The sequence below is a fragment of the Miniopterus schreibersii genome (genome assembly GCF_964146895.1).
Source record: "Miniopterus schreibersii genome assembly, chromosome: 1".
Taxonomy (NCBI): domain Eukaryota; kingdom Metazoa; phylum Chordata; class Mammalia; order Chiroptera; family Miniopteridae; genus Miniopterus; species Miniopterus schreibersii.
In genome coordinates, this window is record NC_138101.1 from 47,719,309 (window position 1) to 47,746,613 (window position 27,305).

General features: G+C 40.0%; 1 protein-coding gene across 1 annotated transcript in view; it reads left to right on the forward strand.

The window, feature by feature from the left end:
- Window positions 1-511: 511 nt before the first annotated feature.
- LOC308552632 (uncharacterized protein) overlaps window positions 512-27,305 on the forward strand; it is a 37,207-nt gene continuing 10,413 nt past the window's right edge. The window contains exons 1-5 of the mRNA XM_081127837.1: window positions 512-596; window positions 8,979-9,049; window positions 13,117-13,213; window positions 14,812-14,913; window positions 23,638-23,796. Coding sequence (XP_080983963.1) covers window positions 519-596; window positions 8,979-9,049; window positions 13,117-13,213; window positions 14,812-14,913; window positions 23,638-23,796 — 507 coding nt within the window. The 5' untranslated portion in view covers window positions 512-518. The remainder of the gene's footprint in view (window positions 597-8,978; window positions 9,050-13,116; window positions 13,214-14,811; window positions 14,914-23,637; window positions 23,797-27,305) is intronic.

Genomic DNA, 27,305 nt, shown 5'->3' on the forward strand with positions numbered 1-27,305 from the left:
GCACATGCATATATGTCACTTGAGATTGGCATTTATCTGCATGTGCCTCTGTAATCACTTCTAGAATAGACCTCCTCAAAGGGAGGGTCTGAAGCTAAAACTATGCACACTTGTTCATCTGGGGCACTTGGCGCACTGTGGGAGTTCGACCAATGCTTGTTGAGTTCATTAATGAATTTTATTTTAAATCACCGTCTATATTTTACGTGTTAGGTTATGAATTCTATGTAGGTGAGTACTGTGAAGTAAACTGGCTCTTGAGTGATTTTAAGGATGACTACAAAGAAGGGCTTCACTCACCCAAAGCCAGTTTTCCAGAGACCTGTCTCCCAGCTCATCACAGACTCAGCCGGGGCAAGAAGGGGCCCCGCCTCCCTCCACGCCAATCAATCTCTCCTCGCGCCTGCGCAGGCACCGCCCTCCTCCAGAGCCCCGCCCACTCGCGCCCCCGTCTCCGCCCCGAGGCGGTCCCGGGCCGTTAGTAGCGCGGGAACCCTTCCCTCCCGGGCCCGCCCACTATGACGATCACCTACAGCTGCATTGCGAATGGCCGAGTGATCCTAGCGGAACTGGCCTTGACCGGCGGCTCCTATCAGGTACCCGAAGTCGTCACTCCGCCTTCGCGCGTTCTGTTTTTGAAAGGTGGGGCCTGCCGCGCCGCGGGGCGGCCCAGCGCGAGCCCCGGGGGAGGGCGAGAGGCCCCGCCCCGTGCGCGGCCGGGCCCGCGGGGCGGCGAGTCCCGGGCCGGAACCTCTGGAGCTCCAGCCTCTCGGGCGCCGGAGCAGCGGAGTCGCACGCGCGCCACCTAGTGGTCAGGATAGGTGCTGCGCGCCACCCACTTGGCGGTGATTAGCAGCCCTGTCCGGTTACCGGGAACCGTTAAGGGTTTTCTCTCCCCTGAGGAGAACTAACAGGCAGCTCAACACACACTTATTGACCATGTGTTAGCTGCATAATCCCTGGTTAAAGGGGTGGAGGGTGCAGTAGAGAAGAGAAGACGGCGCCTGGAGTTGTCGCTTGATGAGCTTGTTATCCCTCTGTGTCCAAGGGCTGCACACAGGCGTCCTGCAGTGTAAAGAGCATTTCGGCGCAGGCAGGTCGAGGCTGCTCCTGTAACGTTCACGTGGGTGGCTGCTTGCGACCACAGAGGAGGCGGTGTTAGGGTGCTTGGCTTAGAATTAGAAGCCTTATAAGAGTTAGCCTTAGCCTGGCACAGGAAAGGGAAATAGGGACCCGGAGCAGAGGAAACAGGCGACCTCAAGAACCTCACAGGGCTCGAGCGCAGGGTCCTGCTCTGTGGGGGATGAAGATGAGGTCAGAAGAGCAGGCAGAGGGTAGTTAATGAGGGGGCCTATATTCACTTTATCCTGGAGAAGCTGGGAAGCAATTAAGTATAAGTAAAGGAATAGCATGATCAGAATCATCTTCTGGTAGGTTTGGTCTGGTTGCAACGCGGAAGGTGGACTGGAGGAGAGAGAACCAGTTAGGGGGGTACTGTTACAGTTCATGTAGAAGATGGAAGGGCCTGAGCTAAGGCACCCACAGTAGAAAGGAAGGGGCGGGTCCTAAAAAACGACTTTGTAAAACTAATCCTCAGGAGTTAGTAACAGGGTCATGCTTAGGATAATTCTTTTTGTTTGTTTGTTTAAAATATTACAAATGTCCCTTTATCACCCCACTGACCCATTCCACCCCATCCCACCCCCCTCCCCAGTCCCTCTCCCCACCATTGTCGGTGTCCTTGGGTTGTGCATATATGCATATAAATTCTTTGGTTACTCTCTTCCCCTCCACCCACCCGCCCTCCTCCATCCCTCTGACATTCATCAGTCTCATCTGTGTTTCCATGCCATTGAATCTATTCTGTTCATCAGTTTATTAAGTTATTTAGATTCCACCTATAAGTGAGATCATGTGATGTTTGTCTTTCTCTGCCTGGTTTATTTTGCTTAGCATAATTTTTTCCAGGTCCATCCATACTGTCCCAAAGGCGTGAGATCCTTCTTCTTTACAGCTGCGTAGTATTCCATGGTGTATATGTCAGGATAATTCTTTATTTTTTTTTCTTTCCCCCCTCCCCCCAGCTCTATTGAGATAGAATTGACATATAACATTTTGTAAGTTTAAGGTGTATAATGCGATGATTTGTCAATTTTTTCCCCTTAGGTTGTCAGTAAACAAGATAGAAATTACAGATGGAGGAGCAGGATTGTGGGGGAGGGAGTCAGAGGAAATGCAGGGACTGGGTGAATTTTGTTGTCTATTGGAAATGACTGATCTATTTGTGTATTTATTCCTCCACCTATTCCCAAAAGCTTGAGTAACAAAAATGTTCAATAGGTAGCACTCAGAGGGTCAAGGCTAACACCTGAAGATAGTAGAAGTGGGTAAGATCTCAGAGAAAAGTATAGAGAGTAAAAAGAGACAAGACCAAAAGGCAGAACACTGTTTAAGAACAGAATAGATAGGTGAGTCAGCAGAGGAGAGCAGCAGTGTCCTGAAAGCCAAGGAAGGAAAGTTACGAGGATGTTTCACACCCCAAAGAAGTTGAACAAGATCTAAAAGGTGTTCATTGGACTCAACAATTAGATGATTGGTAACCTTACACTTAGCAGTTTGGTAGAAGTGGTAGAGACAGAAGCCAGGCTGCTTTAAACCAAGCGAATGGGAGATGAGGAACTAAAGAGAGTGAAATTAGATTGTTCTTTCAAGAATTTAAAAAGGGAATGGATTTAAAGTTACTGATGGAGAAACAAGATGGCGGCGTAGGTAACAGCTGCACCCACCGCCTCCCTCAACCACATCAAAATCACAACTAAAATACAGAACCAACACCACTCAGAGCCTCCTGAGATCTGGCTGAACAGAAGCCCCACAACCAGGGAGCTGAAGGAGCATCGAGACCGGGAGGAGGGGCGGAGACGCGGGTGGATCGGGCCTGAATCCTGGAGACCAGGCCGCGGGCCCACACCCGGTGCCGCAGGGTAAACCCGGGAGGGAATCTCAGCGGTGGGGGTTTCCCGGAGCAGTGAGGGGTCCCAGCCCCACATCAGGCCCCTAGCCCAGGGCCGGGAGGAGACGTCCCCACAACTCCGGGCTGTGAAACCAGCGGGGACTGTGGCTGAGGGTCGCAGAGGCCGCGGGAGCCCCAGCAGCTCCTCCTAAAGGGCCCGGCACGGACTCACTCGGACGCTCCCTCTGAGCCCAGTGCCGGGCAGCAGCCTGAAAAGACCCGGGACACTCGGGGAGGAACTAACCTGCCTGAGATCCGGGCGAGAGGCGGAGGGCGGCTTCCTCCCGGGCAGAAGGGCTGGCAGAGGCTGTGGCTCCTGTGGCGAGTCCTCCCCGCACACAGCGGCAGGCAGGCGCCATGTTTGAATTGCCAGCACCTGACTCCCACCTTTGGCCCCGCCCTGTGATTCCTGGAGGCCCCGCCCCTCCCCACCTGCAGCTCATCCAGGCCATTTCCAGGAGCTTTTCTGTGCAAGGGGCCTCTAGAGCCCCATGCTTAGGACTTTCCTAAAATCTCTCAAACAAGCAGCAGCTGGCCCCATATGGCTTGATAAGTGGCCCCAGGCCTGGCACTAGCGGCAGCTGCATTGGCTCATAGCTGGGCCTCTCCTGGGCACCTCCAAGCCCAGCACAAGTAGCAGCCAACTACTCTCTGCTGAGTAGCTCATGCTGGGTGGCCCTGGGCAAGACACAGGCAGAGGCTGACTTTGCACCTCCCGGGAGGCCCCAGAGACACTGCACCTGGTGGTCAGACTCGACCACGCTGGATTACAACCCTACCACATCCACGAGTGGCACACTCAAGGGTCTTTACCAAAGCTCCACTGAAGTAAATCTTGCTCCATAGGGGTGTCTCCAGCACAGCAGCTTTTTGGCTGTATTTGCAGCTGGTCCTCGCAGCTGATTGGGAGCACCTAGAAGGCCCAGCTCAGGTGACTGGGGAGGCTGAGCCACTGGACCCTACAGGACACCTACTACACAAAGCCACTCTACAAATTCCAGAAGACATAGCAGCTCTACCTAATACATAGAAACAAACACCAGCAAGCAGACAAAATGTAGAGGCAAAAAAAAAAAAAAAAAAAATGTCACAAAGGAAAGAACAGAAGAAATCTCTAGAAGAGGAACTAAATGAAATAGATCCAAGCAAGCTAACATACAGAGTTCAGAATTTTGTTTATAAGGATACTCAACCATATTAGTAAGAGTATGATGAAAATAACTGAGAAAATCGATGACATATTAAGTACCAATTTGAAATGAAGGATACAGGAACTGAAATGAAGAATAATTTACAGGGAATCAACAGTAGGGTAGAGGATGCTGAGAATCAAATCAGAAATTTGGAACATGAAGAAACAAAAAACACCCAACCAGAAGAGCAAAAAGAATCCAGAAATATGAAGATAGTATAAGGAGCCTCTGGGACAACTTCAAGAGGCCCAACATTCATATTATTGGGGTGCCAGAAGGAGAGGAAAGACAGCAAGAAATTGAAAACCTATTTGAAAAAATAATGACAGAAAACTTCCCCTACCTGGGGAAAGAAATAGACTTACAAGTCCAGGAAGCACAGAGGTCCCAAACAAGAGGAACCCAAAGAGGCCCACAGCAAGACACATCATAATTAAAATGCCAAAGTTTAAAGACAAAGAGAGAATCTTAAAAGCAGCAAGAGAAAAGCAATTAGTTACCTACAAAGGAGCACCCATACTACTGTCAGCTGATTTCTCAACATAAACTTTGCAGGCCAGAAGGGAGTGGCAAGAAATATTCAAAGTGATGAAAAACATGGAACTACCACCAAGATTGCTCTACCCAGCAAAGTTATCATTTAGAAATGAAGGCCAGATAAGGAGCTTCACAGATAAGAAAAAGCTAAAGGAGTTCATCACCACCAGACCAGCACTACAGGAGATGTTGAAGGGGCTTCTTTAACAAGAAGCTAATGAACAAAGGAATCTGACAAACTAAATAGATCCAGAGACACTGATGCATGTAACAGATGATCATATTTCAGAGGGAAGAGGGAAGGGGGTGGAGGGTGGGAAGAGATTAACCAAAGAAGTTATATGCATATATGCATAACCCACGGACACAGACAATGACAGGCTGAAGGCCTGGGGAGGGGATGGGAATGAAGTGGAGGGGATCAATTGGGGGGAAAAAATGGGACACCTGTAATACTTTCAACAATAAAGATAATTTTTTTTAAAAAAGTTATTCAAAACTAAAAAAAAAAAAAGAAAGGGAATGAGATACAGTGAAAGCTAGAAGCGTGGTCCAGGAAGGGGCCTCATTTTTTAGTACAGAGAAAAGTTTCACATTTGTATAGGCTAATGGGAAGAGTTTGGAGCTACAAGAGAGGAGGAGCTGTTGGTGGAGCAAGACCTGGAGCACAAAGGAATAGAATCCAGTGTGGCAGTGGAGATGTGTGCCTTGGATTCAAGGAATGCCCTCTTTCTCTTGGGGAAATGAGCGGGGTGGATAGAACTTGATCTCCTTTTGGGGCTCTCCTCTACCAATCCCTTAAATGCTGTGTTCCTTAGGGTTCTAACTTCAGTCCTCTCTTAACTCGACACATTCATTCCCACCCCTGGACACCTTTACTTCAATCATTGTCAAATCCACTTCCAAAGTAATCTCTCTCTGCAGATTACCTAACAGAAGAACTAAATTAATTCTTTCCTAATTCCTCCCCGTGTATTTCTAATCTTGCTGAGTAGCTCTACTGAGCCGTTCATGCTGGAAACTGTGAGTCACCTTCAATTTTTCCTTCTTCACCTTCGAATTTGTTCTTTGTCACCAACTTCAAGTAGTTCTGTCTCCTGAGTATGTCTTGAATCCATTTCTTTGTTTTTGAACCATGTCGTCATCTAGGCCCGCAATTTTTGTCATGAAGAGTTATTGAACGTGCCTCCTGGTTTCTGGAGAGACTCGCTAGGAGAAGGCTTTTAGTTGTAGTTCTGGCAGAGCTGGCCTGTCTGCCCTGGATGCTAGCTGGAATCCTGAACCTATCTGGCTTCAAAAAAGTAGCTGTTGAACCATCTTCAGCAGTGACCGATGGAATAGAAGATGGAAGACAGAGAATTATAAAACTAAGCTGCTTAAGATAAATTTTGAGTAATCATACATTTTATATATGTGCCTTTGGAGTGTTCATTTTAAAACAAATAAGCATCTTTATTCTTTTTAAAAGAAAAAAAGAAAAGAAAGTGCCTCCATGCACTGGCCGTGTAGCTCAGGTGGTTAGAGCATTGTCCTGATACAACAGGTTGTGGGTTTGATCCCCAGTCAGGGCACATACAAGAAACAACCAATGAAGGCATAAATAAGTGGAACAACAAATTGATCTCTCCCTCTCTCACACACACAAAATCAATAGATAATAAATAAATAATAAAATTATTTTTTAATTGCCTCCTTACTGATCTCCCAGACTTTAGCTTTGTCCCTCTCAAAGCCAGCCTCCACACTGCTGCTCAAGTGATTGTTGCTGAAAGCAAATATGACCATGTCTCTCTGCGGCTTAAAGTCATTTGGTGGTACCTGATTACAGACAGAATAAAACCCATACTACTTAGCCCGGCATTCAAGGCCCTCCCTGGCAGGGCTTTCCCATGATTAGTCCCTCCTCCCCTGCATATCTCTGTGCTCCAGCTCTCCTGGCCTTCATGTTGTTCTCCAGCCTCACCAGCGTCTCCCTTTATGCCCTCTTCCCTCTCCCTGGAACCCGCTTGTCTTCACTTTTAGCAGTATAACCTCTTCTGCACTTTGAGACTTTTCTCAATCCCTCCTTGAAGCCTTCTCCATGCCCAGGCTAATTTACATCCCTTTACCAAACTGCTTACTTGGCTGAATTAGAATCTTCTTTTACTTACTTGTCTCTGCTGTCAGACTCCTTCAGAACAGGGACTGTCTTCATCTCTGTCTTTGCACAGTAGGTCCTCAATGAATGTTTAATTAATTAAGGAGGGAGAGGGACCGAAAGTTGAAGGAGTTCATAAGCCCAATGGCTTCTCTTTATGAAGCATGAAGGAAAGTAAGAGAGTGGAAGGGGTTGGAGCAGTGTGCAATTGGAGGAAAGGATTAAAGGTTTAGAATGATTGCTGCGCAAAACACTGACCAGGAAGAAGGAAAGGGATAACATGGGGCCTTAAAGAACAGTTCTATCATGTCTTTTCTCAATGCTAAATATTAATGTCACAAATATTTTATATTCATTAGAAAAGTACTGGTACCTACCAAAGCTTAATCATAAGATCAAATCAATTGCTATTGTAGGGTCCTAGAGCTGGACGGGGTCCTAAAGATCATCTTGCCCACTTCCGTCATTTTTCACAAAGAACAGACCCAGACAAGTCTCTTTCTTAAGTCATGCAGTACTTTAACTCCAAAAACAGAACTAGAGGCCTGTTTGTCACTCTGCTACTGCCTCATGTTGCCATTTGCTTTGTTTTAAATTTTGCTATTATTTCATGGATTTTTTTTTACTCTAAACAAGACACATGGGGAATGCTAGGGGAATATGTTCCAGTGATGATAGTAGAGTAACTGAAAGTTTATGTATTCCCTTAATTTTTCTTGTTTCTTAGGAAATTGTTTCCTAGAGAATACAGCTCAAGCAGTATCCAGAATTTCAAGCTTTGCTGTCTACCATTAATAATAATTTTTGGCCCTGGCTGACATGGCTCAGTTGGTTGAAGCATTGTTGCATGCACCAAAAGGTTGCCAGTTCGATTCCTGGTCAGGGCACATACCTAGATTGTGGGTTCAATTCCTGGTAGGGGTGCATACGGGAGGCAATCGATCAATGTTTCTCTCATACATCAATGTTTCTCTCTCTCTCTCACAAACACACACACACACACACACACACACACTCCCTTCCCCTCACTCTAAATTCAGTAAAACATATCCTCAGGTGAGGATTAATAAAAAAAACTTTTAAAGCTAATAATCAAAAGTTTGTATTTCAAGTATCATTTTGTGAAAGTGGAAAGGTTAATTAAGAGTGTGGCTCTTTAAATTTTCTTCAATAACTTTCAGGTTCTGTTCATACTTCTAAAGAAAAGTAATGGGATTTAAGGTATTCTGGATCATTGTAACATCTTACAAATTTTAACCAAAGAATGAGCCCTATAAGAAACAGGTATAAGTCCTAGCCAGTTTTGCTCAGTGGTTAGCACGTCAACCTGCGGACTGAAGGGTCCAGAGGTTTGATTTCGGCCAAGGGCATGTACCTCTGTTGCAGGCTCAATCCCCAGCCCCAGTTGGGGAGGGTCAGGGAGCATGTGGGAGGCAACCAGTTGATGTGTCTCTTTCATATCAATGCTTCTCTCTCCCTCTCTCTCTCTCTCTCTGTCCCACTCTCTCTGAAAAAGCAATGGAAAAAATATCCTCTGGTGAGGATTAAAAAAAAGAAAGAAAAGAAACAGGTATAAGAGATCTCAGCAATTATTTGTTTTCTATTTTCTAGAAAGAGATCAGTGAATCAAAATGTTTATCTTTAAAAAAAGGGTAATCAGAACAAGAGCTGAATACTTTTAATCCATTAACATTTTATTTATAGTTTCAGTGACTAGAAGTCACCGAAAAAATACTTGATGAGATAGTGCTTCCCAGCCTCAAAGCCATATATAAGATGTGACTGTAAAAATAAGACTGATTATCTAGTACAACCCATATTTGCACATGTATATATGTATATAGTATATATATATTTATATGATTTTTATATTTTCCTTCAGATTCACATGAATCTGAATATTTATATGAATATTTCATGATAACTTGCCTCTTACTAATTCGTAATCAAGAAGCTTGATCCCTTTGGCAAGACCATAGGCAGTTCTAGAAAACAGTTGCCCCTTAATAAACTAATCAGAACATAAGTAAATTTAGGAGAGGAATAATGAAAAATACTACAATCTTCTACGAAGTAACTGCTGACAATTTATTTTTAGGAAACAGCAGCAACAGTGCTTAGACTAGTGCTTCTTAGAGCTGAACCAAAAACCACAATTCAAATGGGAAGGTAAGGATATTCTAATGAAACTCTGCTTTTTAACAATTATCAGCTAATAATTCCAATGATAATGACATAAAGGAAAAAATATATTAGTTGCACATACTCTTGATTGAGCCCTCAGAAAGGAGAACTTCTATATGTAAAAGTATAAAATCATGAATGGGAATGATAAACACGAAATTCAAGAAAGTGCTTAGCTCTGCAAAGTGAAGGGGGAGAATGAAACTGAGGAAGGGTATACAGGAGACATTCATTGTATTGGTAACATTTTAACTAGATTGGTGGGTCTACAAGTGTTCTTGTATTTATTCTCCATACTTCTTTGCTATACCCAAAATATTTTATTAATAAAAAAGGCAACTTCCACTTGAAAATAAGACAACTCTAAAAAACAAAACAAAAACAAAGTTGATAGATACAGAGAACAGATTAGTGGTTGCCAGATGTAGTGATTGGTGGGAGGTGGGAGAAATGGGTGAAAGGAGTCAAAAGATTTTTTAAAAATACAAAACCACATCAAGCAAATGTATAGCTTTATGAAGTTTTACAAGGGAACTCCACTACCAACTGCAACTGCCACCTTAGCCAAAAAAAAATAGGACACTGCCAACTGCCCCAAAAACTCCCGTCATATGTCCTATCCATTCACAGCTTCCTCCCTCTCCCCCAGATCAACCACCATTCCAACTTCTATAGCAGTCACTTATCCTGTTTCTTCATTGCCTCAGCACCTAAATATACACCTCGAATATTAGAGCCCAGTACTGCCCATTTTTTAATTTGGTGTTATTTAAATCTCCTTAATCTACATATTCCCCCTCCATTCCTGTCCTAGTCTTACAATTTATTGTTGAAGAGCCTATAGAATTTCCCACAGTCTGGGTTTGCTGATTGCATACTCAAAATGCAGTTCATCACGCTCCAAGCAGCTGGATCAAGAGGCTTGATCCCTTTGGCAAGACCATAGGCATTTTTTCATCGGATGGTACATAATGTCTGCTTATACCTCTTTTGACATGCTAGCAGCCGTTGATATTCATTGTCTACACCGTAGAGCCATTAATTTATTGGGGATTGCGTAATGGTGATATTCTAATTTTGTTTTCACTTATTAGCAGGGATGATTTCAATTTGAATCTTTTGAGGACCTCTTCCCTGACCTCCAAATTCATATATCCAGCTGCCCATTCCACATTTCTGTTGGATGTCTGATAGACATCTCAAAGTTATGTCTAAAACCAAGCCTCCTCCTGCAGTCTTCCACACATCAACTTTCTAGTTCCCCAGGCCTAAAGCCTTGACTTTTGTCTCTTTTTTTCTTTTTTCTTTTTTCAACATATCTTTATTGATTTCAGAGAGAGGAAGGGAGAGGGGGAGAGAGAGATGGAAACACCAATGATGAGAGAGTCATTGATCAGCTGCCTCCTACACGCCCCCGACTGAGGATGGAGCCCGCAACCCGGGCATGTGCCCTGACCGGGAATCGAACCTGGATCTCCTGGATCCTAGGTCAACACTCAGCTGCTGAGCCACGCCAGCTGGGCTGTCTCTTTTACACCCAAATCCAATCCATCAGCAAATCCTGTTGCCTTTACCATCCAGAATCTTCCACCAATACCATAGGAACCACCCTACCATCATCTCTTGCTTGGGTTACTCGATATAAAATTAGCTTTGCCCGGCCGGGTGTGGCTCAGCGGTTGAGCATCAACCTAGGATACAGGAGATTGGGGTTCGATTCCCAGTCAGGGCACAGGCCTGGGTTGCAGGCTAGGCAGCCGATCAATGACTCTCTCATCATTGATGTTTCTATCTCTCTCTCCCCCTCTTTTCCTCCCTCTGAAATCAATAAAGATATGTTTAAAAATAAATAAAATTAGCTTCATTTTTTTTCATTTTGTTTTTTAAAGATTGTATTCAAAATTTGATTTAATAACATTTATAATTATGCAAAATTATATGGTTCCAAAGTCAAATCTACAAAACACATTCCTTCAAGAAGTCTAATTTTCATTCCTTTTCTGTCCACACTGCACTCTCTCTTCCCCAATATAGCTACTCATTTTGAATATATTTTTACTTTATCATTTTTGTGTGTGTTTTTTAAAAGACACATACATACATTTGTACTTCCCTTGGTAGCATATGAGAAGGATAGATAAACAGTGGTACATCACACACATTTTTCTGTACCTTGCTTTTGTCAGTCAACAGCATATCCTGGACATCAGATATTCAAGGGTGTGTTTTTTAACATTTAAAGATGTTTTCTGAATTGTACTCAGTAATAACATACTAAGCAAAATTTAAATATCTCTTTTTATATCCATTATCAATTTACTTCAAATCACATATATATAGCTTTCAAAGAGATGGTAGAATCACATATATAACTTTCAAAGAGATGGTAGTCATTTTCAGCAAAGACTCCTCTCAAATTAGAAATAAAAATATTTTCCAATTTTAAATAATTTTAGTGGTTCCTGGTATTGTGCTGGAAGAAAGTAAAGATATTTTATTAAGTTTAGGTTCCATTACTTTATATATACAAGTTGTATTTCTAGAGCAACCAAGAGTAGAATAGAAATGGAGTTTTTACATTCTAACCTTTTCCTATCAAGGGCCAGATAGTAAATATTTTAGGCTTTTATATTTTGCTTTTTGGGTCAAGAAGCAAAATCAAGTGCTACTAAAATAACAGTCCATCTGGGCAAAGAAAAAGTAACACCCTAACACTATCTATAAAAAATGAATTTCACATAAATTAGATACCTGAATATGAAAACTATTTCTGTTAAAATATTCTAAGAGAGTGCAAGAAAATTAATGTATAATCTCAGGGTGGAATCAACCTGATGGAACCAAAAACATTGAAGTCCTGAAACTATAAAAAAGTGTCAGCTTTTTAAAAACTTTCTTTAATAAGCTATAACATCCATACAAAAAGAGCACAAATCCTCAGTGAATACTGGATGAATCACCACCAAGGAAGCACTCCTGTTTACCACCATGTCAAGAAACACTATCTCCAGGTCCCCCCAGAAGCCCTCACTCTTCCTACCCACTTCTGCTGCCCCAAAGGCAACCATTATCCTGCTTCAGTTTAGCTTTGCCTGCTTTTAAACTTTATGTAAATAAAATCATACATAATGCACTTTAAAATATTTTTCCAAGTGGGAATTTTTTTGTATCAATATTAAAAATATTTGTAGCATATTATATTCACAATATGATATGAAGGATTTATATTGAAAGGACACAATTTTCTTTCTCTAGTATTATCTTTTCTACCTGTTTCTGAGATTCCTCATTCTCATGTATATCCAATTTAGCATTTGACCAGGTCTATTGCCTGTTAACTATTTGGATATAGAGTGTTCAGAACAACTAGATTAAAGCCTAGGCATCAAGCAACTATTTTTGTTGCCATATCCCTAAATTTTCTAGATCACTGGGCAGTGAAGATGTAGGCACTTTCCAAGAGTCTTCCAGCCTCCTAATATGTGACTCTGAGAAGACACAAGGCCTGGACGTTGAAGTGGTCAGGATAGGGTACACTTTAGCATACTATAAGAGAGTTTAATTCCTCTTCCCAACTCATCCTGTCCTCCAGAATATTTGGTATTGGCAGTTTACAGCTTTTAAATTCTAATCTATCATGATAAAAAGCCAAGAAGTGCCAAAACTGAATATGTCTACCTAAAAATATAGGGATAGTAAAAATCAGTGAACACAGCATTTTCTATTTGATCAGAATCTTGATTCAGTCTTGGAATATGAGTGGTTATATTTGATTTATTAGAGTTTTCTATATCTATATTAGATTATGAGCTTTCTCTTTATTGTAATTTATTTATATTTATATGATTTATTTTAGATACATATTCAAATGTTACAGTTTTTATTTAACATAATTTAATTTTTAAAATATATGAAAGATATTCTAATTCTGATTATAAAAGTTATCTATATAGCTTTTATACTATTAATGAGAGCTTGATGAAATTAAATTTGCTGCATAGGTACTTAATTTCTTTAATATTATCATGTAAATGAATGTATTCTTTTCAAAGCTTTGTCTATCACAGCCTCTTCATTGATGGGATCATTTACTTATGTGCCTCAGATAATGCATTGGATATTGTAACACCATCTGCATTTCTTAAAAATGTAAGTAATTACTACTTTAATGACCTTTTCAGTTTCTAAAATTATGTGGTCTCTATTCTATAGTTTATTAGTAATGTCACTAAACAAAAGCAGATCATTTATCTGTCTATAAAGCAGAGCCATTAAATGACCTTCATAGATTTCTTACCCTCATCCCTCACTTGTCTTCTGGTTCCACACTTCCCCTGACTCTGAAGGAAGATCTGCAGAGACAATCCACTCAGTTCTATCAGAGTCTTTATATATATTTTGTTCTTTAAAAGTAAGAAAGAAATGAAACTTTACTAATATTTAAAATACTTTCTCAATAGCATATGGATTTAATTTACAAATAATTACATATAACACATTTCTGGTAGAAAACATGAATTATGAGTTAAATGAAAGAATTTTTTAAATCAAGGCATACTATCTTTAGGGTAAGTTTAAAATATGGTAAATAGAGGACTTATGTGCATGTACTTATGTAAATACAGGAGATTTTATAAATTTCCTAAAGAGTAATTAACCTCAATAGCTATCACCTGTTGCTTACTATTCCCCCGGAGTTTGATCTCCAACCAGAATAAGGAGACTTTGTAAAGCAGTCTCAGTGACAGGTGAGGGCTAAATCTTATTCTGGTAACTGTATGGTCCAGATAGTATGTTTGTTTCTTATTTTTAAAAGTAAGTAATACTAATCTTCAATTTTATTTACAAATGTATAATTCGGTATAAATATTTTAATAAAAAATATTAATGGAAAAATCAGTCAGCTATACAGTAATTACTAATAATATTCTTCAGTCACATTCATGAATCATGAACATATTTTATTTGTGTAGTGTACCAACTTGCTTTAACACAGCTCAAACTATAACCATACACAGAATCAAAGGTTATAAGGCCTAATATTGTCACTCTACAGTGACAATTATGCCTAGACAATTGTTAGAGTCTTAATGCTAAACACTGTTAGAATTTAATTGACTATACTCTTAATTTTTTTCTCTCTGCAGTTATGACAAAGCATCCCAACTTTACCACCTTACCAAAACCAGATGACACAAAATTGCTAACCATATAATTTTTACCACTACCTCTGGGGAATACAACATTTAGTACAAACAATAGTCAGAATTTCTTCTTGAAGCTTTGAAGTTTCTAATAACAATGCTATAGAGTTTGAAAGATAGTATCATGACATTTAGTTGGGATTGTTTTGTTATCATTGAGTGGATTTTGAGGATAGAAGCAGGAGGGGAAAATAAGTGCTTATTTAGAAAATATCATGGACCCCCATCTTTCCTTGTTTGCTAGAGGTAAACATCTGCTCTTATCCTCAAGTCTGCAGATATACCAAAGAATTAAGGAAGCAGCTGCAATCTCACAGTATGGGGTTGTGATCTGTGCTACTGCAGTGGAGAAGACTGGGCAAGCAGTTTTCATAAATACTGCATCTTTAAATAGAAAGGACACTCTACCACCAAAAACCTTAAAATGTCCTCATTTCTTTTATTTCAGGTTTCTGCCAGACTTGGCTTCAAATAAACATTAACTCTGTAATTATCCAGTTGAAACTATCTATATAATTTAAATATTTCCATTCGTTTCTCCAGGTTAGTGATATTTTTGTGAGAAATCCTTTGATGTCACAAGAACATTTTTCTCCTTCAAATGCAGTTGCTGCCGATTTTCAGCAAGTATTAGGAAAGTATATGGTATGTAACCTCCAACTGTATTCCTAAATATAGTTAGTATTGAAGCTGTCAAGTCAGTTAGACATTATGAGTTAAGAGCTGTAAAGATGAATGAGAACTGAGAACTTCTGTCTCTATATAATGATAAGTAATGATATCCATGATACACTGATAAGTGAATAAAGCAAGACAGAGAAAGTATGTATGCTGTACTATTACATCTGTAACCATTTAAGGAAGAGCGAATAAGAACAAATGTGTATATTTGTTTGCTTATAGTATAAAAGAAAAAAACAAGGTGTGCTGGAAGGGTGCAAGGGGGTGGTAAATCAAAAGCATTCCAATGCCTGCCTATGGTAAGAATGGGCATAGGAATCGAAACTGGGTCTCTCTGAATGAAACTCGTTTTACAAATTTGACTTTGGAACCATGTATATATTTTACATAATTTTAAAATACTATTAAATATTTTTAAAAAGTTCCTGCTAAGTGAAATAAGGCAGTCACAAGAGGACAAATATTATGTGATTCCACTTATATGAGGTACCTAGAGTAGTCAGATTTACACAGACAGCAGGCAGAGCGGCGGTTGCCAGAGCCTGGAAGGAGGGGAGGAAGAGGTTATTACTTAATGGGGAGAAGATGTTCAACTTGGGAGGGTGAAAAACTTCTGAAGATAGTTGGTGATGATAGTTGCAAAACAGTACAGTTATACTTAATACCTCTGAACTATAAGTTAAAAATCATTAAAATTGCAAATCTTATGTATATTTTACCATTATAAAAAATGTTTAATTTAAAAAAGTAATCCCTAAAACTTAAGGAGAAAAAAAGAACCCACTGTGTACTGAGTTGACGATGGTTTAAAAGATAGTGAAAATTTATTTCAAGTGATTTTAAAACATAATAACTGGATTGTATATTCCTAGTGAGATAGTACCCTAATGAAAAAAATCACTAAACATATTAAAGTATTTCTTTTCAAGTGCCACATTGTTAGTAATGACATTGGTGTTGCTCTTCTGAAACTGGTTTATATAGTTAGAGATAGAGATAGATATATTACTTTGAGCAATCCAATTAATGTTGTTAGGACTCAAGACTTCCAGTAAGAAGTTACAAATATAAAGTCAAAGAATTAAGTAAAATGTATAATCCTAAATTTAAATTGAAAATTAAATATTGAAAAATATATAATTGAGGGCCTGGGACTGGCTGTTCACGGTGGAGGCCGTCTCTTCAGACGCCTCCATGAGCTGCGGCTGGAAGTGGAGGAGCCGGTAATGCTGGTGGTGGTGTGCACATCGGGCCCAGTACTGTCGCCGGCTTACCAGATCCCAGGTGATCCAGGCCAGTTCCTCAGTGTAGCCATGTGGTCCTGGATTCTCTGGTGCTTTTGGCATGACTTGGATGCTGCACTGGTTCACTTTCCATATCCAGATTCTTCCCAATGGTTGGGTGAAGGATTAGGTATCCTTCCTGATGATGAAGACTGAAAGTATAGACTCAACTAAACAAACAGAAGTCAGGTAAGAATTTCAAGAAATTATGGACTTCATATTATATATTAAAGTTGCAAATTAAAGTGTTTTGGTCATGAAAAAAAAAGAAAAATATGTAATGAAAATATACCATATGATACATTTTCTCCTTAAAAAAAGTATTTCCTAGCCTATCCACTGAAAAACCCTAGAAACAAAGACCAATCCAAAAGCAGCATGCCCTTCAGTGTCTAGATTATAATTTCTAAATACGTTTTACACTAAAAGGAACCAGGCCTATTTGGTGTCTCCTCAGTCAACTTTAGATGTGGGGCAGGAAACATAAAAGCCAGAAACATTTTGTCATACCAGAAACAAGAGAGCTATCAAAGTCTACTTTCCTCATGTCAAAAGACTAAGAGCCAACTTGAAGAGGCTGCACTGGCCAGTGATAGAATAATCTGAACATCAAAAAGAATAATAGGGCCTGGCTGGGCGTTGCTCAGCAGTTGAGCATTGACCTAGGATCCAGGAGATCGAGATTCCCAGTCAGGGCACATGCCCAGGTTGTGGGCTCGATGCCCAGGTTACAGGCTCAATCCCCAGTGGGGGCATGCAGGAGGCAGTGGATCAATGACTCTCTCATCATTGATGTTTCTGTCTCTCTCCCTCTCCCCTCCTCTCTCTGAAATTAATAAAGATATATTAAGCCTGGCCAGCGTGGCTCAGTGGTTGAGCATCAGCCTACGATCCAGGAGATTGCGGTTTGATTCCCGGTCAGGGCACATGCCCGGGTTGTGGGCTCAAGCCCCAGTCAGGGGCATGCAGGAGGCAGCCAATCAATGACTCGCTCATCATTGATGTTTCTATCTCTCTCTCTTCCCTTCCTCTCTCTGAAATCAATAAAAATATTTTTAATTAATTAATTAATTAAAGATATTAAAAAAAAAAGAATAGCCCTGGCCGGGTAGGTCAATTGATTAGAGCATCGTCCCAATATGCCAAGATTGGGGGGTTCAGTCCCTAGTCAGGGCACATACAGGAATTAACCAATGAATGCATAAGTAAATAGAACAACAAATGGATATTTCCCTCTCTCCCCCCCAAATCAATAAATAAATTTTTAAAAAGAATAATAACTGTCGTGGATTTTACACATCAAAAATGTTAAATTCCTTGAGTTCCTAGACACTGCCAAAGGGAAGAAAAAAGGTATCTCCTCAGTCAACTTTAGAAGATCAAGCATTCATTCTGACTTTTTTATATGAACTGTACCTCAAATGAACCAAATCATTGATAAGAAAAAGATATTTTTTGTTTTTATAGAAGTATTACAGCTAATAAATGAAGATGAGGTGATAAAATATTATTTTGCAATCCCTAATGAAATAATGGATCTAGGCAATAATCATCAATGATAAAAAATGAGGTGAAAGCTGATGCGGAACTTCATTATGGCTCAAAACACCTAAACCCATTAATTATTCCTAAGGTCACAAAAAGGGAGACAATCAACAATTACATGTTTCCTGATGTCACACAGTGAGGAATATACAGCATACGTATGAAGTATGCTTGCCCAAAACATCAAACCTGATTGTGACCAAGCCTTTAGATGTAACTACCAGTTTACAAGAAATAGAAGGATCAATGACCACGTTAAATGATACCACAGCAATGCAATCAGTAAAATCCAGAATATGAGAAACTCTACAAGACAAAGGACCCAATTTCTTCATCAAATAAATTGCAAGGGGGGAAAAAGTTAAGCCAAACCCATAGGTTAAGAGACCTAAGATACATATCAATGTGTAGACACAAAGCACAATATGTAGGCTTTGGACCCTGATTCAACGAAACAACTATAAACAAAGTTACGATTTGTTTTTGATAAATTTGATATTAACAAATTCTTTTAGATGCAATAACAATGTTGTGGTTTTGTTTTTAAGAAAAATGAAATATCTTTTAGAGATACAAACTGGAAAATTTACAGACTAAAATAATAGGCGGTTTGGGATTTGCTTTAATATAATGTATTTGGGATGGGGTGATTAATAATAGCGTAGATGAAGCAAGATTGGCCATGTGTTGATAACTGCTGAATTTCGGCAGTGGGTACATAGGGATTCATTACGCTCTTCACTCTGCTTTTGTATATCTTTGAACTTTTCCATAATAAAATATTTTAAGTATAGCTGTTAGTTTTCTATTTATGTGTTACAAATTACCACCAAACAGCACACATGTATTATCTCACAGTCCCTGTGGGTTAGGGATCCGGGCGTGGCTTAGCAGAGTTCTCTGTTCAGGGTCTCTCAACCCTGCACTAGGTGTGTCAGCCAGGCCGCTTCTCAGCTGGGAGCTCTGGGCGGAAATCTGCTTCCTGCTCATTCAGGTCTTTGCAGAATTCATTTCCTAAGAGCACTGCTAACCACTTTTGGTTGGGCCCTGCTGGGTTAGGATCAATTTTTGCTCAAATTTACTCTTAAGATTAAAAATATATATATTTCCTTACACCTGCAATAGTGATGCAGCTTTTTGCTGGCTGTTGGTTGGAGGATACCCCCAGGTCCTAGAAACTGATAGTTCCTTGCCACTCAAGGTGAGTGTCCTCAACATGGCTGCTTGGTTCCAACAAAGGAATCTCTCACTCCAATGTGCTAAATATTATATAATGTAACATAATCGCAGGAGTGGCCTTTCATCACCTTTGCTTCTATTAGTTAGAAGCAAATCACACTCAAGGGGAGGAGATTTTATAAGGATGTGAGTCATTGGAGGTCAACACAGGGTGTGTCCACCACAATGTCTGACAAAATAACTAAAGATAGATGCTTTTATAATAATTGCATACATTTTCTTATGAGGAATTCTGCATATTTAAGACAGGCAAAATATATTAAGATAGCTCCCTGAAAACTGGTTACTATGTGAAAATATGTACATTTTAAGCAGTTAACACATCTCACATCAGAGAATTTTCTGTTTAACATTTATAGGCTAACCTGGTAAGCTTTAAATTTGTAGAAAATTTTGTAGAAGTTGTTGAATTTCTCATACTATAATTAACAAAATGCACACAGTGAGAGAAAAAAAAGTCGTTTTGAGAGATTTTAAAATATATATAAATGTACCAAATGCCATTGAATGGACTATGAATACATTATCTTAACAAAACTTAGATGATTCTCTTAGATTAAAAAAGATTAAGCATTTTAGCCCTGGTTTGGTGGCTCAGTTGGTTGGAGCGTTGTCCCTCCCATACAACCAACGATGGTAGATTCGATTCTAGGTCAGGGCACATACCTAGGTTTCAGCTTCGATCCCGGGTTGCACATACAGAAGGCAAACCGATCACTGTTTCCCCTCTAGCGCTCTCTTTTTCTCTCTCTCCTTTCCCCCTCCCTCTCTTCCTCTCTCTAAAAATTAATATATATATATATGTATGTATGTACGTATACACACACACACACACATATCCTCAGGTGAGGATTAAAAAAAAGATTAAATATTTTTAAAAGAGAAAAGGAACAAAAGAAAAATCAAAGATTAACCATTTATTTTAACTTGGTTACACATGCAGAGACCTTATTTCCAAATAAGATCACATTCACAAGTATGCAGAATTAGGGCTTGAACATGTCTTCTGAGGGGACACACAGTTCACCCAACAACCCTCTTTTCTACACCTGCCTCACGGACTCCTCGCAGGACATCAGTTGTAAGTTGCATGGTCCAGCAACCAAGATCAGAGTTCTGTTTAAGGTGGATTTGATCACTTGCCAAAGAGCAGGGATTTTTAATATCATTTTTTTAAAGTAATCCTCGCATGGTTCAGCAGTTGAGTGTCGACCTAGAATCCAGGAGATCCCGGTTCGATTCCTGGTCAGGGCACATGCCCGGGTTGTGGGCTCAATCCCCAGTGGGGGGTGTGCAGGAGACAGCTGATCAATGACTCATCATTGATGTTTCTCTCTCTCTCTTCCTCTCCCTTCCTCTCTCTGAAATCAATAAAGATATATATTTTTTAAATAATAATAAAATAATCGTCATTCATAATGTGAGATAATACAAAAATACATAAAGTGAAATATGAGTATCTCCTACAGTCTCAATCAAATCCACCTGTGGTGTGAGCACTCTTAATAGTTTGATATGTGACCTTCCAGAATTATTTATAGATGATAGATAGATGATGATAGATGATAGATAGATAGATAGATAGATAGATAGATAGATAGATAGATAGATGATAGATAGATAGATAGATAGATAGATAGATAGATAGATAGATAGATAGATAGATAGATAGATAGAGATAGATAGATGATAGATGATAGATAGATAGATAGATAGATAGATAGATAGATAGATAGATAGATAGATGATAGATAATGATGATAGATAGATGGATGATAGATAGATGATAGATAAATAGATAGATAGACAGATAGGTGATAGATAGGTGATAGATAGATGATAGATAGATGATAGATGATAGATAGATAGATAGATAGATAGATAGATAGATAGATAGATAGATGATAGATGATAGATAGATAGATAGATAGATAGATAGATAGATAGATAGATAGATAGATAGATAGATAGATGATAGAAGATAGATGATAGATAGATAGATGATAGATAGATAGATAGATAGATAGATAGATAGATAGATAGATAGATAGATGATAGATAGATAGATGATAGATGATAGCTATAGATAGATGATAGCTATAGAGATACAGGTATAGTTATAGATATAACAATCTTTGGAGCTTCTTGACTGAATCTTTATTTTGCCTTTAGCTGTGAAACACCGAGCAACTTATTAACACTCTCAGTCTCAGTTTTCTTTTTTAGAAAATAAAAGATTAGAGTACTGCTTTATATGGTGGTTTGGGAATTAAATGAGCTAATACGTATGAAGTGCTTAAAACAGTGCCTGGTACATACTAAATGCTCAGTGAATTGTTATTTAATATTGTTCTGCAGCTGCAGCTTACTTTTTTGATATAACACTAAATCTTAGAGATTATTTTTGTTAATATTGATAGAGAAGACAAAAATAGGAACAAAGAACTAAAACAATCAATAGAAAATACTAACAAATATGGTAGATATTATTCCAACTACATCAATAATCACTTTAAAAATCAATGGTCTAAATACACCAATTAAAAGACAGATTGGCCCTAACCTGTTTTGCTCAGTGGTTAGAGTGTCGGCCCTCGGACTGAAGGGTCCCAGGTTCGATTCCGGCCAAGGGCACACACCTTGGTTGCAGGCTCGATCCCTGCCCCCCTTGTGGGAAGCAACCAGTCGATGTGTCTCTCACATTGATGTTTTGATGTTTCTCTCTCTCAACATATCCTGGGGTGAGAATTAAAACAACAAAAAAAGGACAGAGATGATCAGATTGGATAAAAAAAACTGTCAAGAAAATGAGAAGACAAGCCCCATACTGGGAGAAAATATTTGCAAAAGACAAGACTGACAAAAGACTGTAATCCACAAACTATTAAAACTCAACAATAATAAAATAAGCAACCTGATTTTAAAAAGGGGTCAAAGACCTGAATAGACACCTCACCAAAGAAGATATACAGATGGAAAATAAGCATATGAAAAGATGCTCAACATCATATGTCATTAGGGAAATGCAAATTAAAACAATGAGATACCCCTACACACCTATTAGAATGACCAAAATTCAAAATACAGCAAAGGCTCACAAGGATGTGGAGCAATATTAACTTATTCACTGCTGGTGGGAGTGCAAAATGGTATGGCCAGTTTGGAAGACAATTTGGCAGTTCTTTACAAAATTAAACATACTCCCACCATACAGTCCAGCAATTACACTCCTTGATATTTACCCAAAGGCATTGAAATCTTTTGCCCACACAAAAACCTGCATACGGATGTTAGAGCAGCTTTATTCATAATTGTCGAAACATGGAAGCAACTAAGATATCTTTTCACAGGTGAATGGATAAGTAAACTGTGGTACATCCAAATAATGGACTATTATTCAGCACTAACAGGAAATGAGCTATCAAGCCATGAAAAGACATGGAGGAACATTAAGTGTGTATTATTTAGTGAAAGGAGCCAATCCAAAAAGGCTACATACTGTGTGATTCCAACTATATGACATTCTGAAAAGAGTAAAACTATGGAGATAGTTAAAAGGCCAATTGTGGCCAGAGCCTGAGGAGAAGGGAGGCATGAATAAGTGGAGCACAGAGGATTTTAAAGACAGTGAAACTGTTTTGCATGATACTGTAATGGTGAATACATGTCCTTGTACATTTGTCCAAACCTGCTGAATGTACAATACCAACAGTGAATCCTAATGTAAACTATGCACTTTGGGTGATAGTGATGCGTCAGTGTAAGGTCACCCACTGTAATAAATGTACCACTCTAGTGTGTGATGTTGATAGTGAAGGGGGCTGTGTGTGTGCCGGGGTTAACAGGCATGTGGGAACCCTATACTTTCCACTCAGTTTTACTGTGAACCTAACACTGCTCTTTAAAAAAACAGAAAGTCTAAATAATCAAATGATTTAAGTTTAAAAAAACCATTCCAATGCCAGTTGAATACACTGACATATGCCTCTCCCACCCACCCCCTTTTTTTGCAAGATTAAGGTGGGACAGTTTGAGACTTAGTTGATTCTTTATGCTGAAATACAGGTGAGATACACCTCCCCCCATCCCCCAGATTTTTTATTATTTTTTAATTAAATGTATTGGGGTGACATTGGTTAATAAGATTATATAGGTTTTGAGTGTACATTCTGTGATACATAATCTGTATATTGTATTATGTGCCCACCACCCAAAGTCAAATCTTCTTCCATTACCATACATTTGACCCCCTTTACCCTTTACTATCCCCCAACCCCCTTCTCTCTGGTAACCACCATACTGAGATATGCCTTTGACACTTATATTCTATTTTTTATTAATTTTTATTAAATTTATTGGGGTGACTGATTAATATGATCATATAGGTTTTAGGTGTGGGTTTCTATGTTACAAGATTTGTATATTGCACTGTGTTCCCACCACCCAAAGTCAAATCTCCCATCACCATATATTAGGATCCCCTTCACCCCCAACCCCCTTCATTCTGGCAACCACCACACTGCTGTTTGTGACACTTATATTCTAATTTGTACAATATATTATAATAGATTTTATTTATTTATAGAAAATAAAATTTGTATTATATTTTCCTTCTATATAGATGAAATACAATAAAAATCAAGATGACAGCTCTGTATCCACACTGAGGAGTCAAGTAACTGATGTAAAAATTGTTATGACCCAAAATATTGATAAAATATTAGAAAGCGAAGAAAGATTGAATATCTTCATTGACAGAAGAGATGATCTCCAAACAACTGTAAGTGATGCACACCTGTCCTAATATACAAACAGTAATCTAAAGCATAGGATAACGCCCTTGAGACAAATTGCCTAAAGCAAAAGTATGCCACAGATACTGTGAGATAATCTTATGTCACCACATTATGTCTTTATCAAGAAATTTTTGGAGCCCTAGCCTGTTTGGCTAAGTGGTTAGAGTGTCAGCCCATGGACTGAAGGGTCCCAGGTTCAATTCTGGCTAAGTGCACATGCTTTGGTTGCAGGCTCGATCCCCAGTCAGGGCACATGCAGGAGGCAACCAATTGATGTGTCTCTCACATTGATGTTCCCCTCCCCCCCTCCCCCTTTCCCTCCCCCTTCCACTCTCTCTGGAAAGCAATGGAAAAAATATACTTGGGTGAGCATTTAAAAAATAAATTAAGAACCTCCTGAAATCTAGCTGAACAGAAGTCCTGCAACTAGGGAATTGAAGAAGCACATCAAGACTGGTAGGAGGGGCCTAGACAAGGGGCAGAATTTGGGCTGAATCTTGGAGACATGGCCCTGGTTCCATACCCAGGTTCTGGGGTTTAAAACCAGGAGGGAGCGCAGCCAGGCATGGCACTGCAGTTGAGCATCAACCTAGGATACAGGAGATCACGGTTCGATTCCCGGCCAGGGACATGCCCAGGTTGTGGGCTCAATCACCAGTCGGGGGCGTGCAGGAGGTAGCTGATCAATGACCATGCTCTCATCATTGATGTTTCTATCCCTCTCTCCCTCGCTCCCTTCCTCTCTCTGAAATCAATGAAGATACATTTTTAAAATAATAAAACTTGGAGGGATATTTTGGCTGTGGGGGTTTCCCAGAGGAGCAAGGGGTCCTAGCCCCACATCAGGCCCTCCAGCCCAGGGTTCCAGTGCCAAGAAGAGAAGTCTCCACAATTTTGGGCTGTAAGAATGAGAAGGGATTGTGGCTGGGTGACTTGGAGGCTGTGAGAGTCCCTGGGTTTCCTCTTAAAGGGCTCATGCATGGATTTACACAGACTCACTCCCTCTGAGCTCTAGCACTGGCAGCAGCTTGAATGAAACCCAGGACATTCAGGGAGGAATTAACTTGCCTGGAATCAGGACAAGAGCTGGAGGAGCAGCTTTCTTCCAGACAGAAGAGCTGGCAGAGGCCATAGCTCCTTTGTTGAGCCCTCCCCCCACAGAGCCGGCAGGCAGGCCCCATATCTGAATCTCCAGCAACCTGACTCACACATTTCACCCCACCCTGGTGATTCCCGGAGGCCCAGCCCCCTCCCTATTTGTAAGATCATCCAAGCGATTTCCAGTGGCTTTTCCATGCAAATGGCCTCTCGAGCCTCATGCTTAAGACTTTCCTAAAATTCCTCAAACAAGCAGCAGCTGGCCTCAGCATGCCCCATACCTCTCGATAAGTGGCCCCAGGCCTCGCACTAGTGGCAGCCTGCATTGGTTCATAGCTTGGCCTCTCCTGGACACCTCCAAGCCCAGCACAAGTAGCAGCCATCTACAGTTTGCTGTGTAGCTCATGCTGGGTAAGGCACAGGCACAGGCTGACTTTGCACCTCCCGGGAGGCCCCAGGGACAGTGCACCTGGTGGTCAGACTCAACCACGCTGGATTACAACCCTACCACATCCATGAGTGACACAAGGGGTGCACTTGGTGAACACCAAAGCTCAACTGAAGTAAATCCTGCTCTATAGGAGTGTCTCCAGCACAGCAGCTCTTTGGCTGTAGCTGCAGCTGGTCCTCACAGCCAGTTTGCCTAGGGGTCAATTCCTCCCAGTGATGCCAATAGCAACCAAGACTGAACTACAACAGGATAGAGTACCTAGAAGGGCACCTCATACAGAGGAGCACCTAGAAGGCCCAGCTCAGGTGACTGGGGAGGCTGAGCCACTGGACCCTACAGGACACCTACTACACAAAGCCACTCTACAAATTCCAGGAGACATAGTAGCTCTTCCTAATACCTAGAAATAAACAACAAGAAGCAGCCAAAATGCGGAGGCAAAGAAACACGACACAAAGGAAAGAACAGAAGAAATCTCCAGAAAAAGAATGAAATGAAATGGAGCCAAGCAAGCTATTAGATACAAAATAATGAGTTCAAAATAATGGTTAAAAGGATGCTCAAGGATATTAGTAACACTATTAAAGAAACTAGTGAGATCATCAATTACATAATAAAGTACCAATCAGAAATGAAGTCTACAGGAACTGAAATGAAGGATAATTTACAGGGAATCAACAGTAGAGGACACTGAGAATCAAATCAGCAATTTGGAATATGATGAAGCAAAAAACACTCAAGCAGGAGAGCAAAAGGAAAAGAATTCAGAAACATAAAGATAATGTAAGGAGTCTCTGGGACAATTTCAAGCAGCCCAACATTTGCATTATTGGGGTACGAGAAGGAAAAGAAAGAGAGCAAGAAATTGAAAACCTATTTGAAAAAATAATTACAGAAAACTTCCCCTACCTGGGGAAAGAAATCGACTTACAAGCCCAGGAAGCACAGAGAGTCCCAAACAAGAGGAACCCAAAGAGGCCCACAGCAAGACACATCATAATTAAAATGCCAAAGTTTATAAACAAAGAAAGAATCTTAAAAGCAGCAAAAGAAAAGCAGTTAGTTACCTACAAGGGAGCACCCATACAACTGTCAGCTGATTTCCCAACAGAAACCTTGCAGGCCAGAAGCGAGTGACAAGAAATATTCAAAGTGATGGAAAACAAGAACCTGCAACCAAGATTGCTTTACCCAACAAAGCTATCATTTAGAATTGAAGGTCAGATAAAGAACTTCACAGATAATAAAAAGCTAAAGGAGTTCATCACCACCAAACCAGTATTACATGAAATGTTGAAGGGTCTTTTTTAAGAAGCTATGAACAAAAGAATCTGACAAAATAGACCCAGAGATATTGAAGCATGCCACAGATGGTTGTATCTCAGAGGAAAGATGGAAGGGGGGGGGGTCAGAAGAGGTTAACCAAAGAAGTTATATGCATATATACATAACCCATGAACACAGACAATAATAGGATGAAGTCCTGGGGAAGGGGTGGGAGCAAGGTGGAGGAGGTCAATGGGGGGGAAAAATGGGATACCTGTAATACTTCCAACAATAAAGAGAAATTAAAAAAAAACAAAACCTTACAGCTAAAAAAAAATAAAAGGCAAAAACAAAAAAAAGAAATTATTGGAATACAGCTAAAATATTAAAAGAATAATTATAAAACTCCACATTTTTTAAATTAAACTTTTTTATAATTATTGAATTGGGTGGCATTGGTTAATAAAATAAATAGGTTTCAAGGGTACAATTATATAATACATCATCTATATCATGTATTGTGTGTTTACTACCCCAAGTCAAGTCTCCTTCCATCACCATTTAACCCCCCCGCCTTTACCCTCTCCTACCTCCCCACACCCTTTTGTCTCTGGTAATCACCAAACTATTGTCTATAAGGATTTGGGGGTGGGAGGGTTGCTTAATTTCTTCACCTTT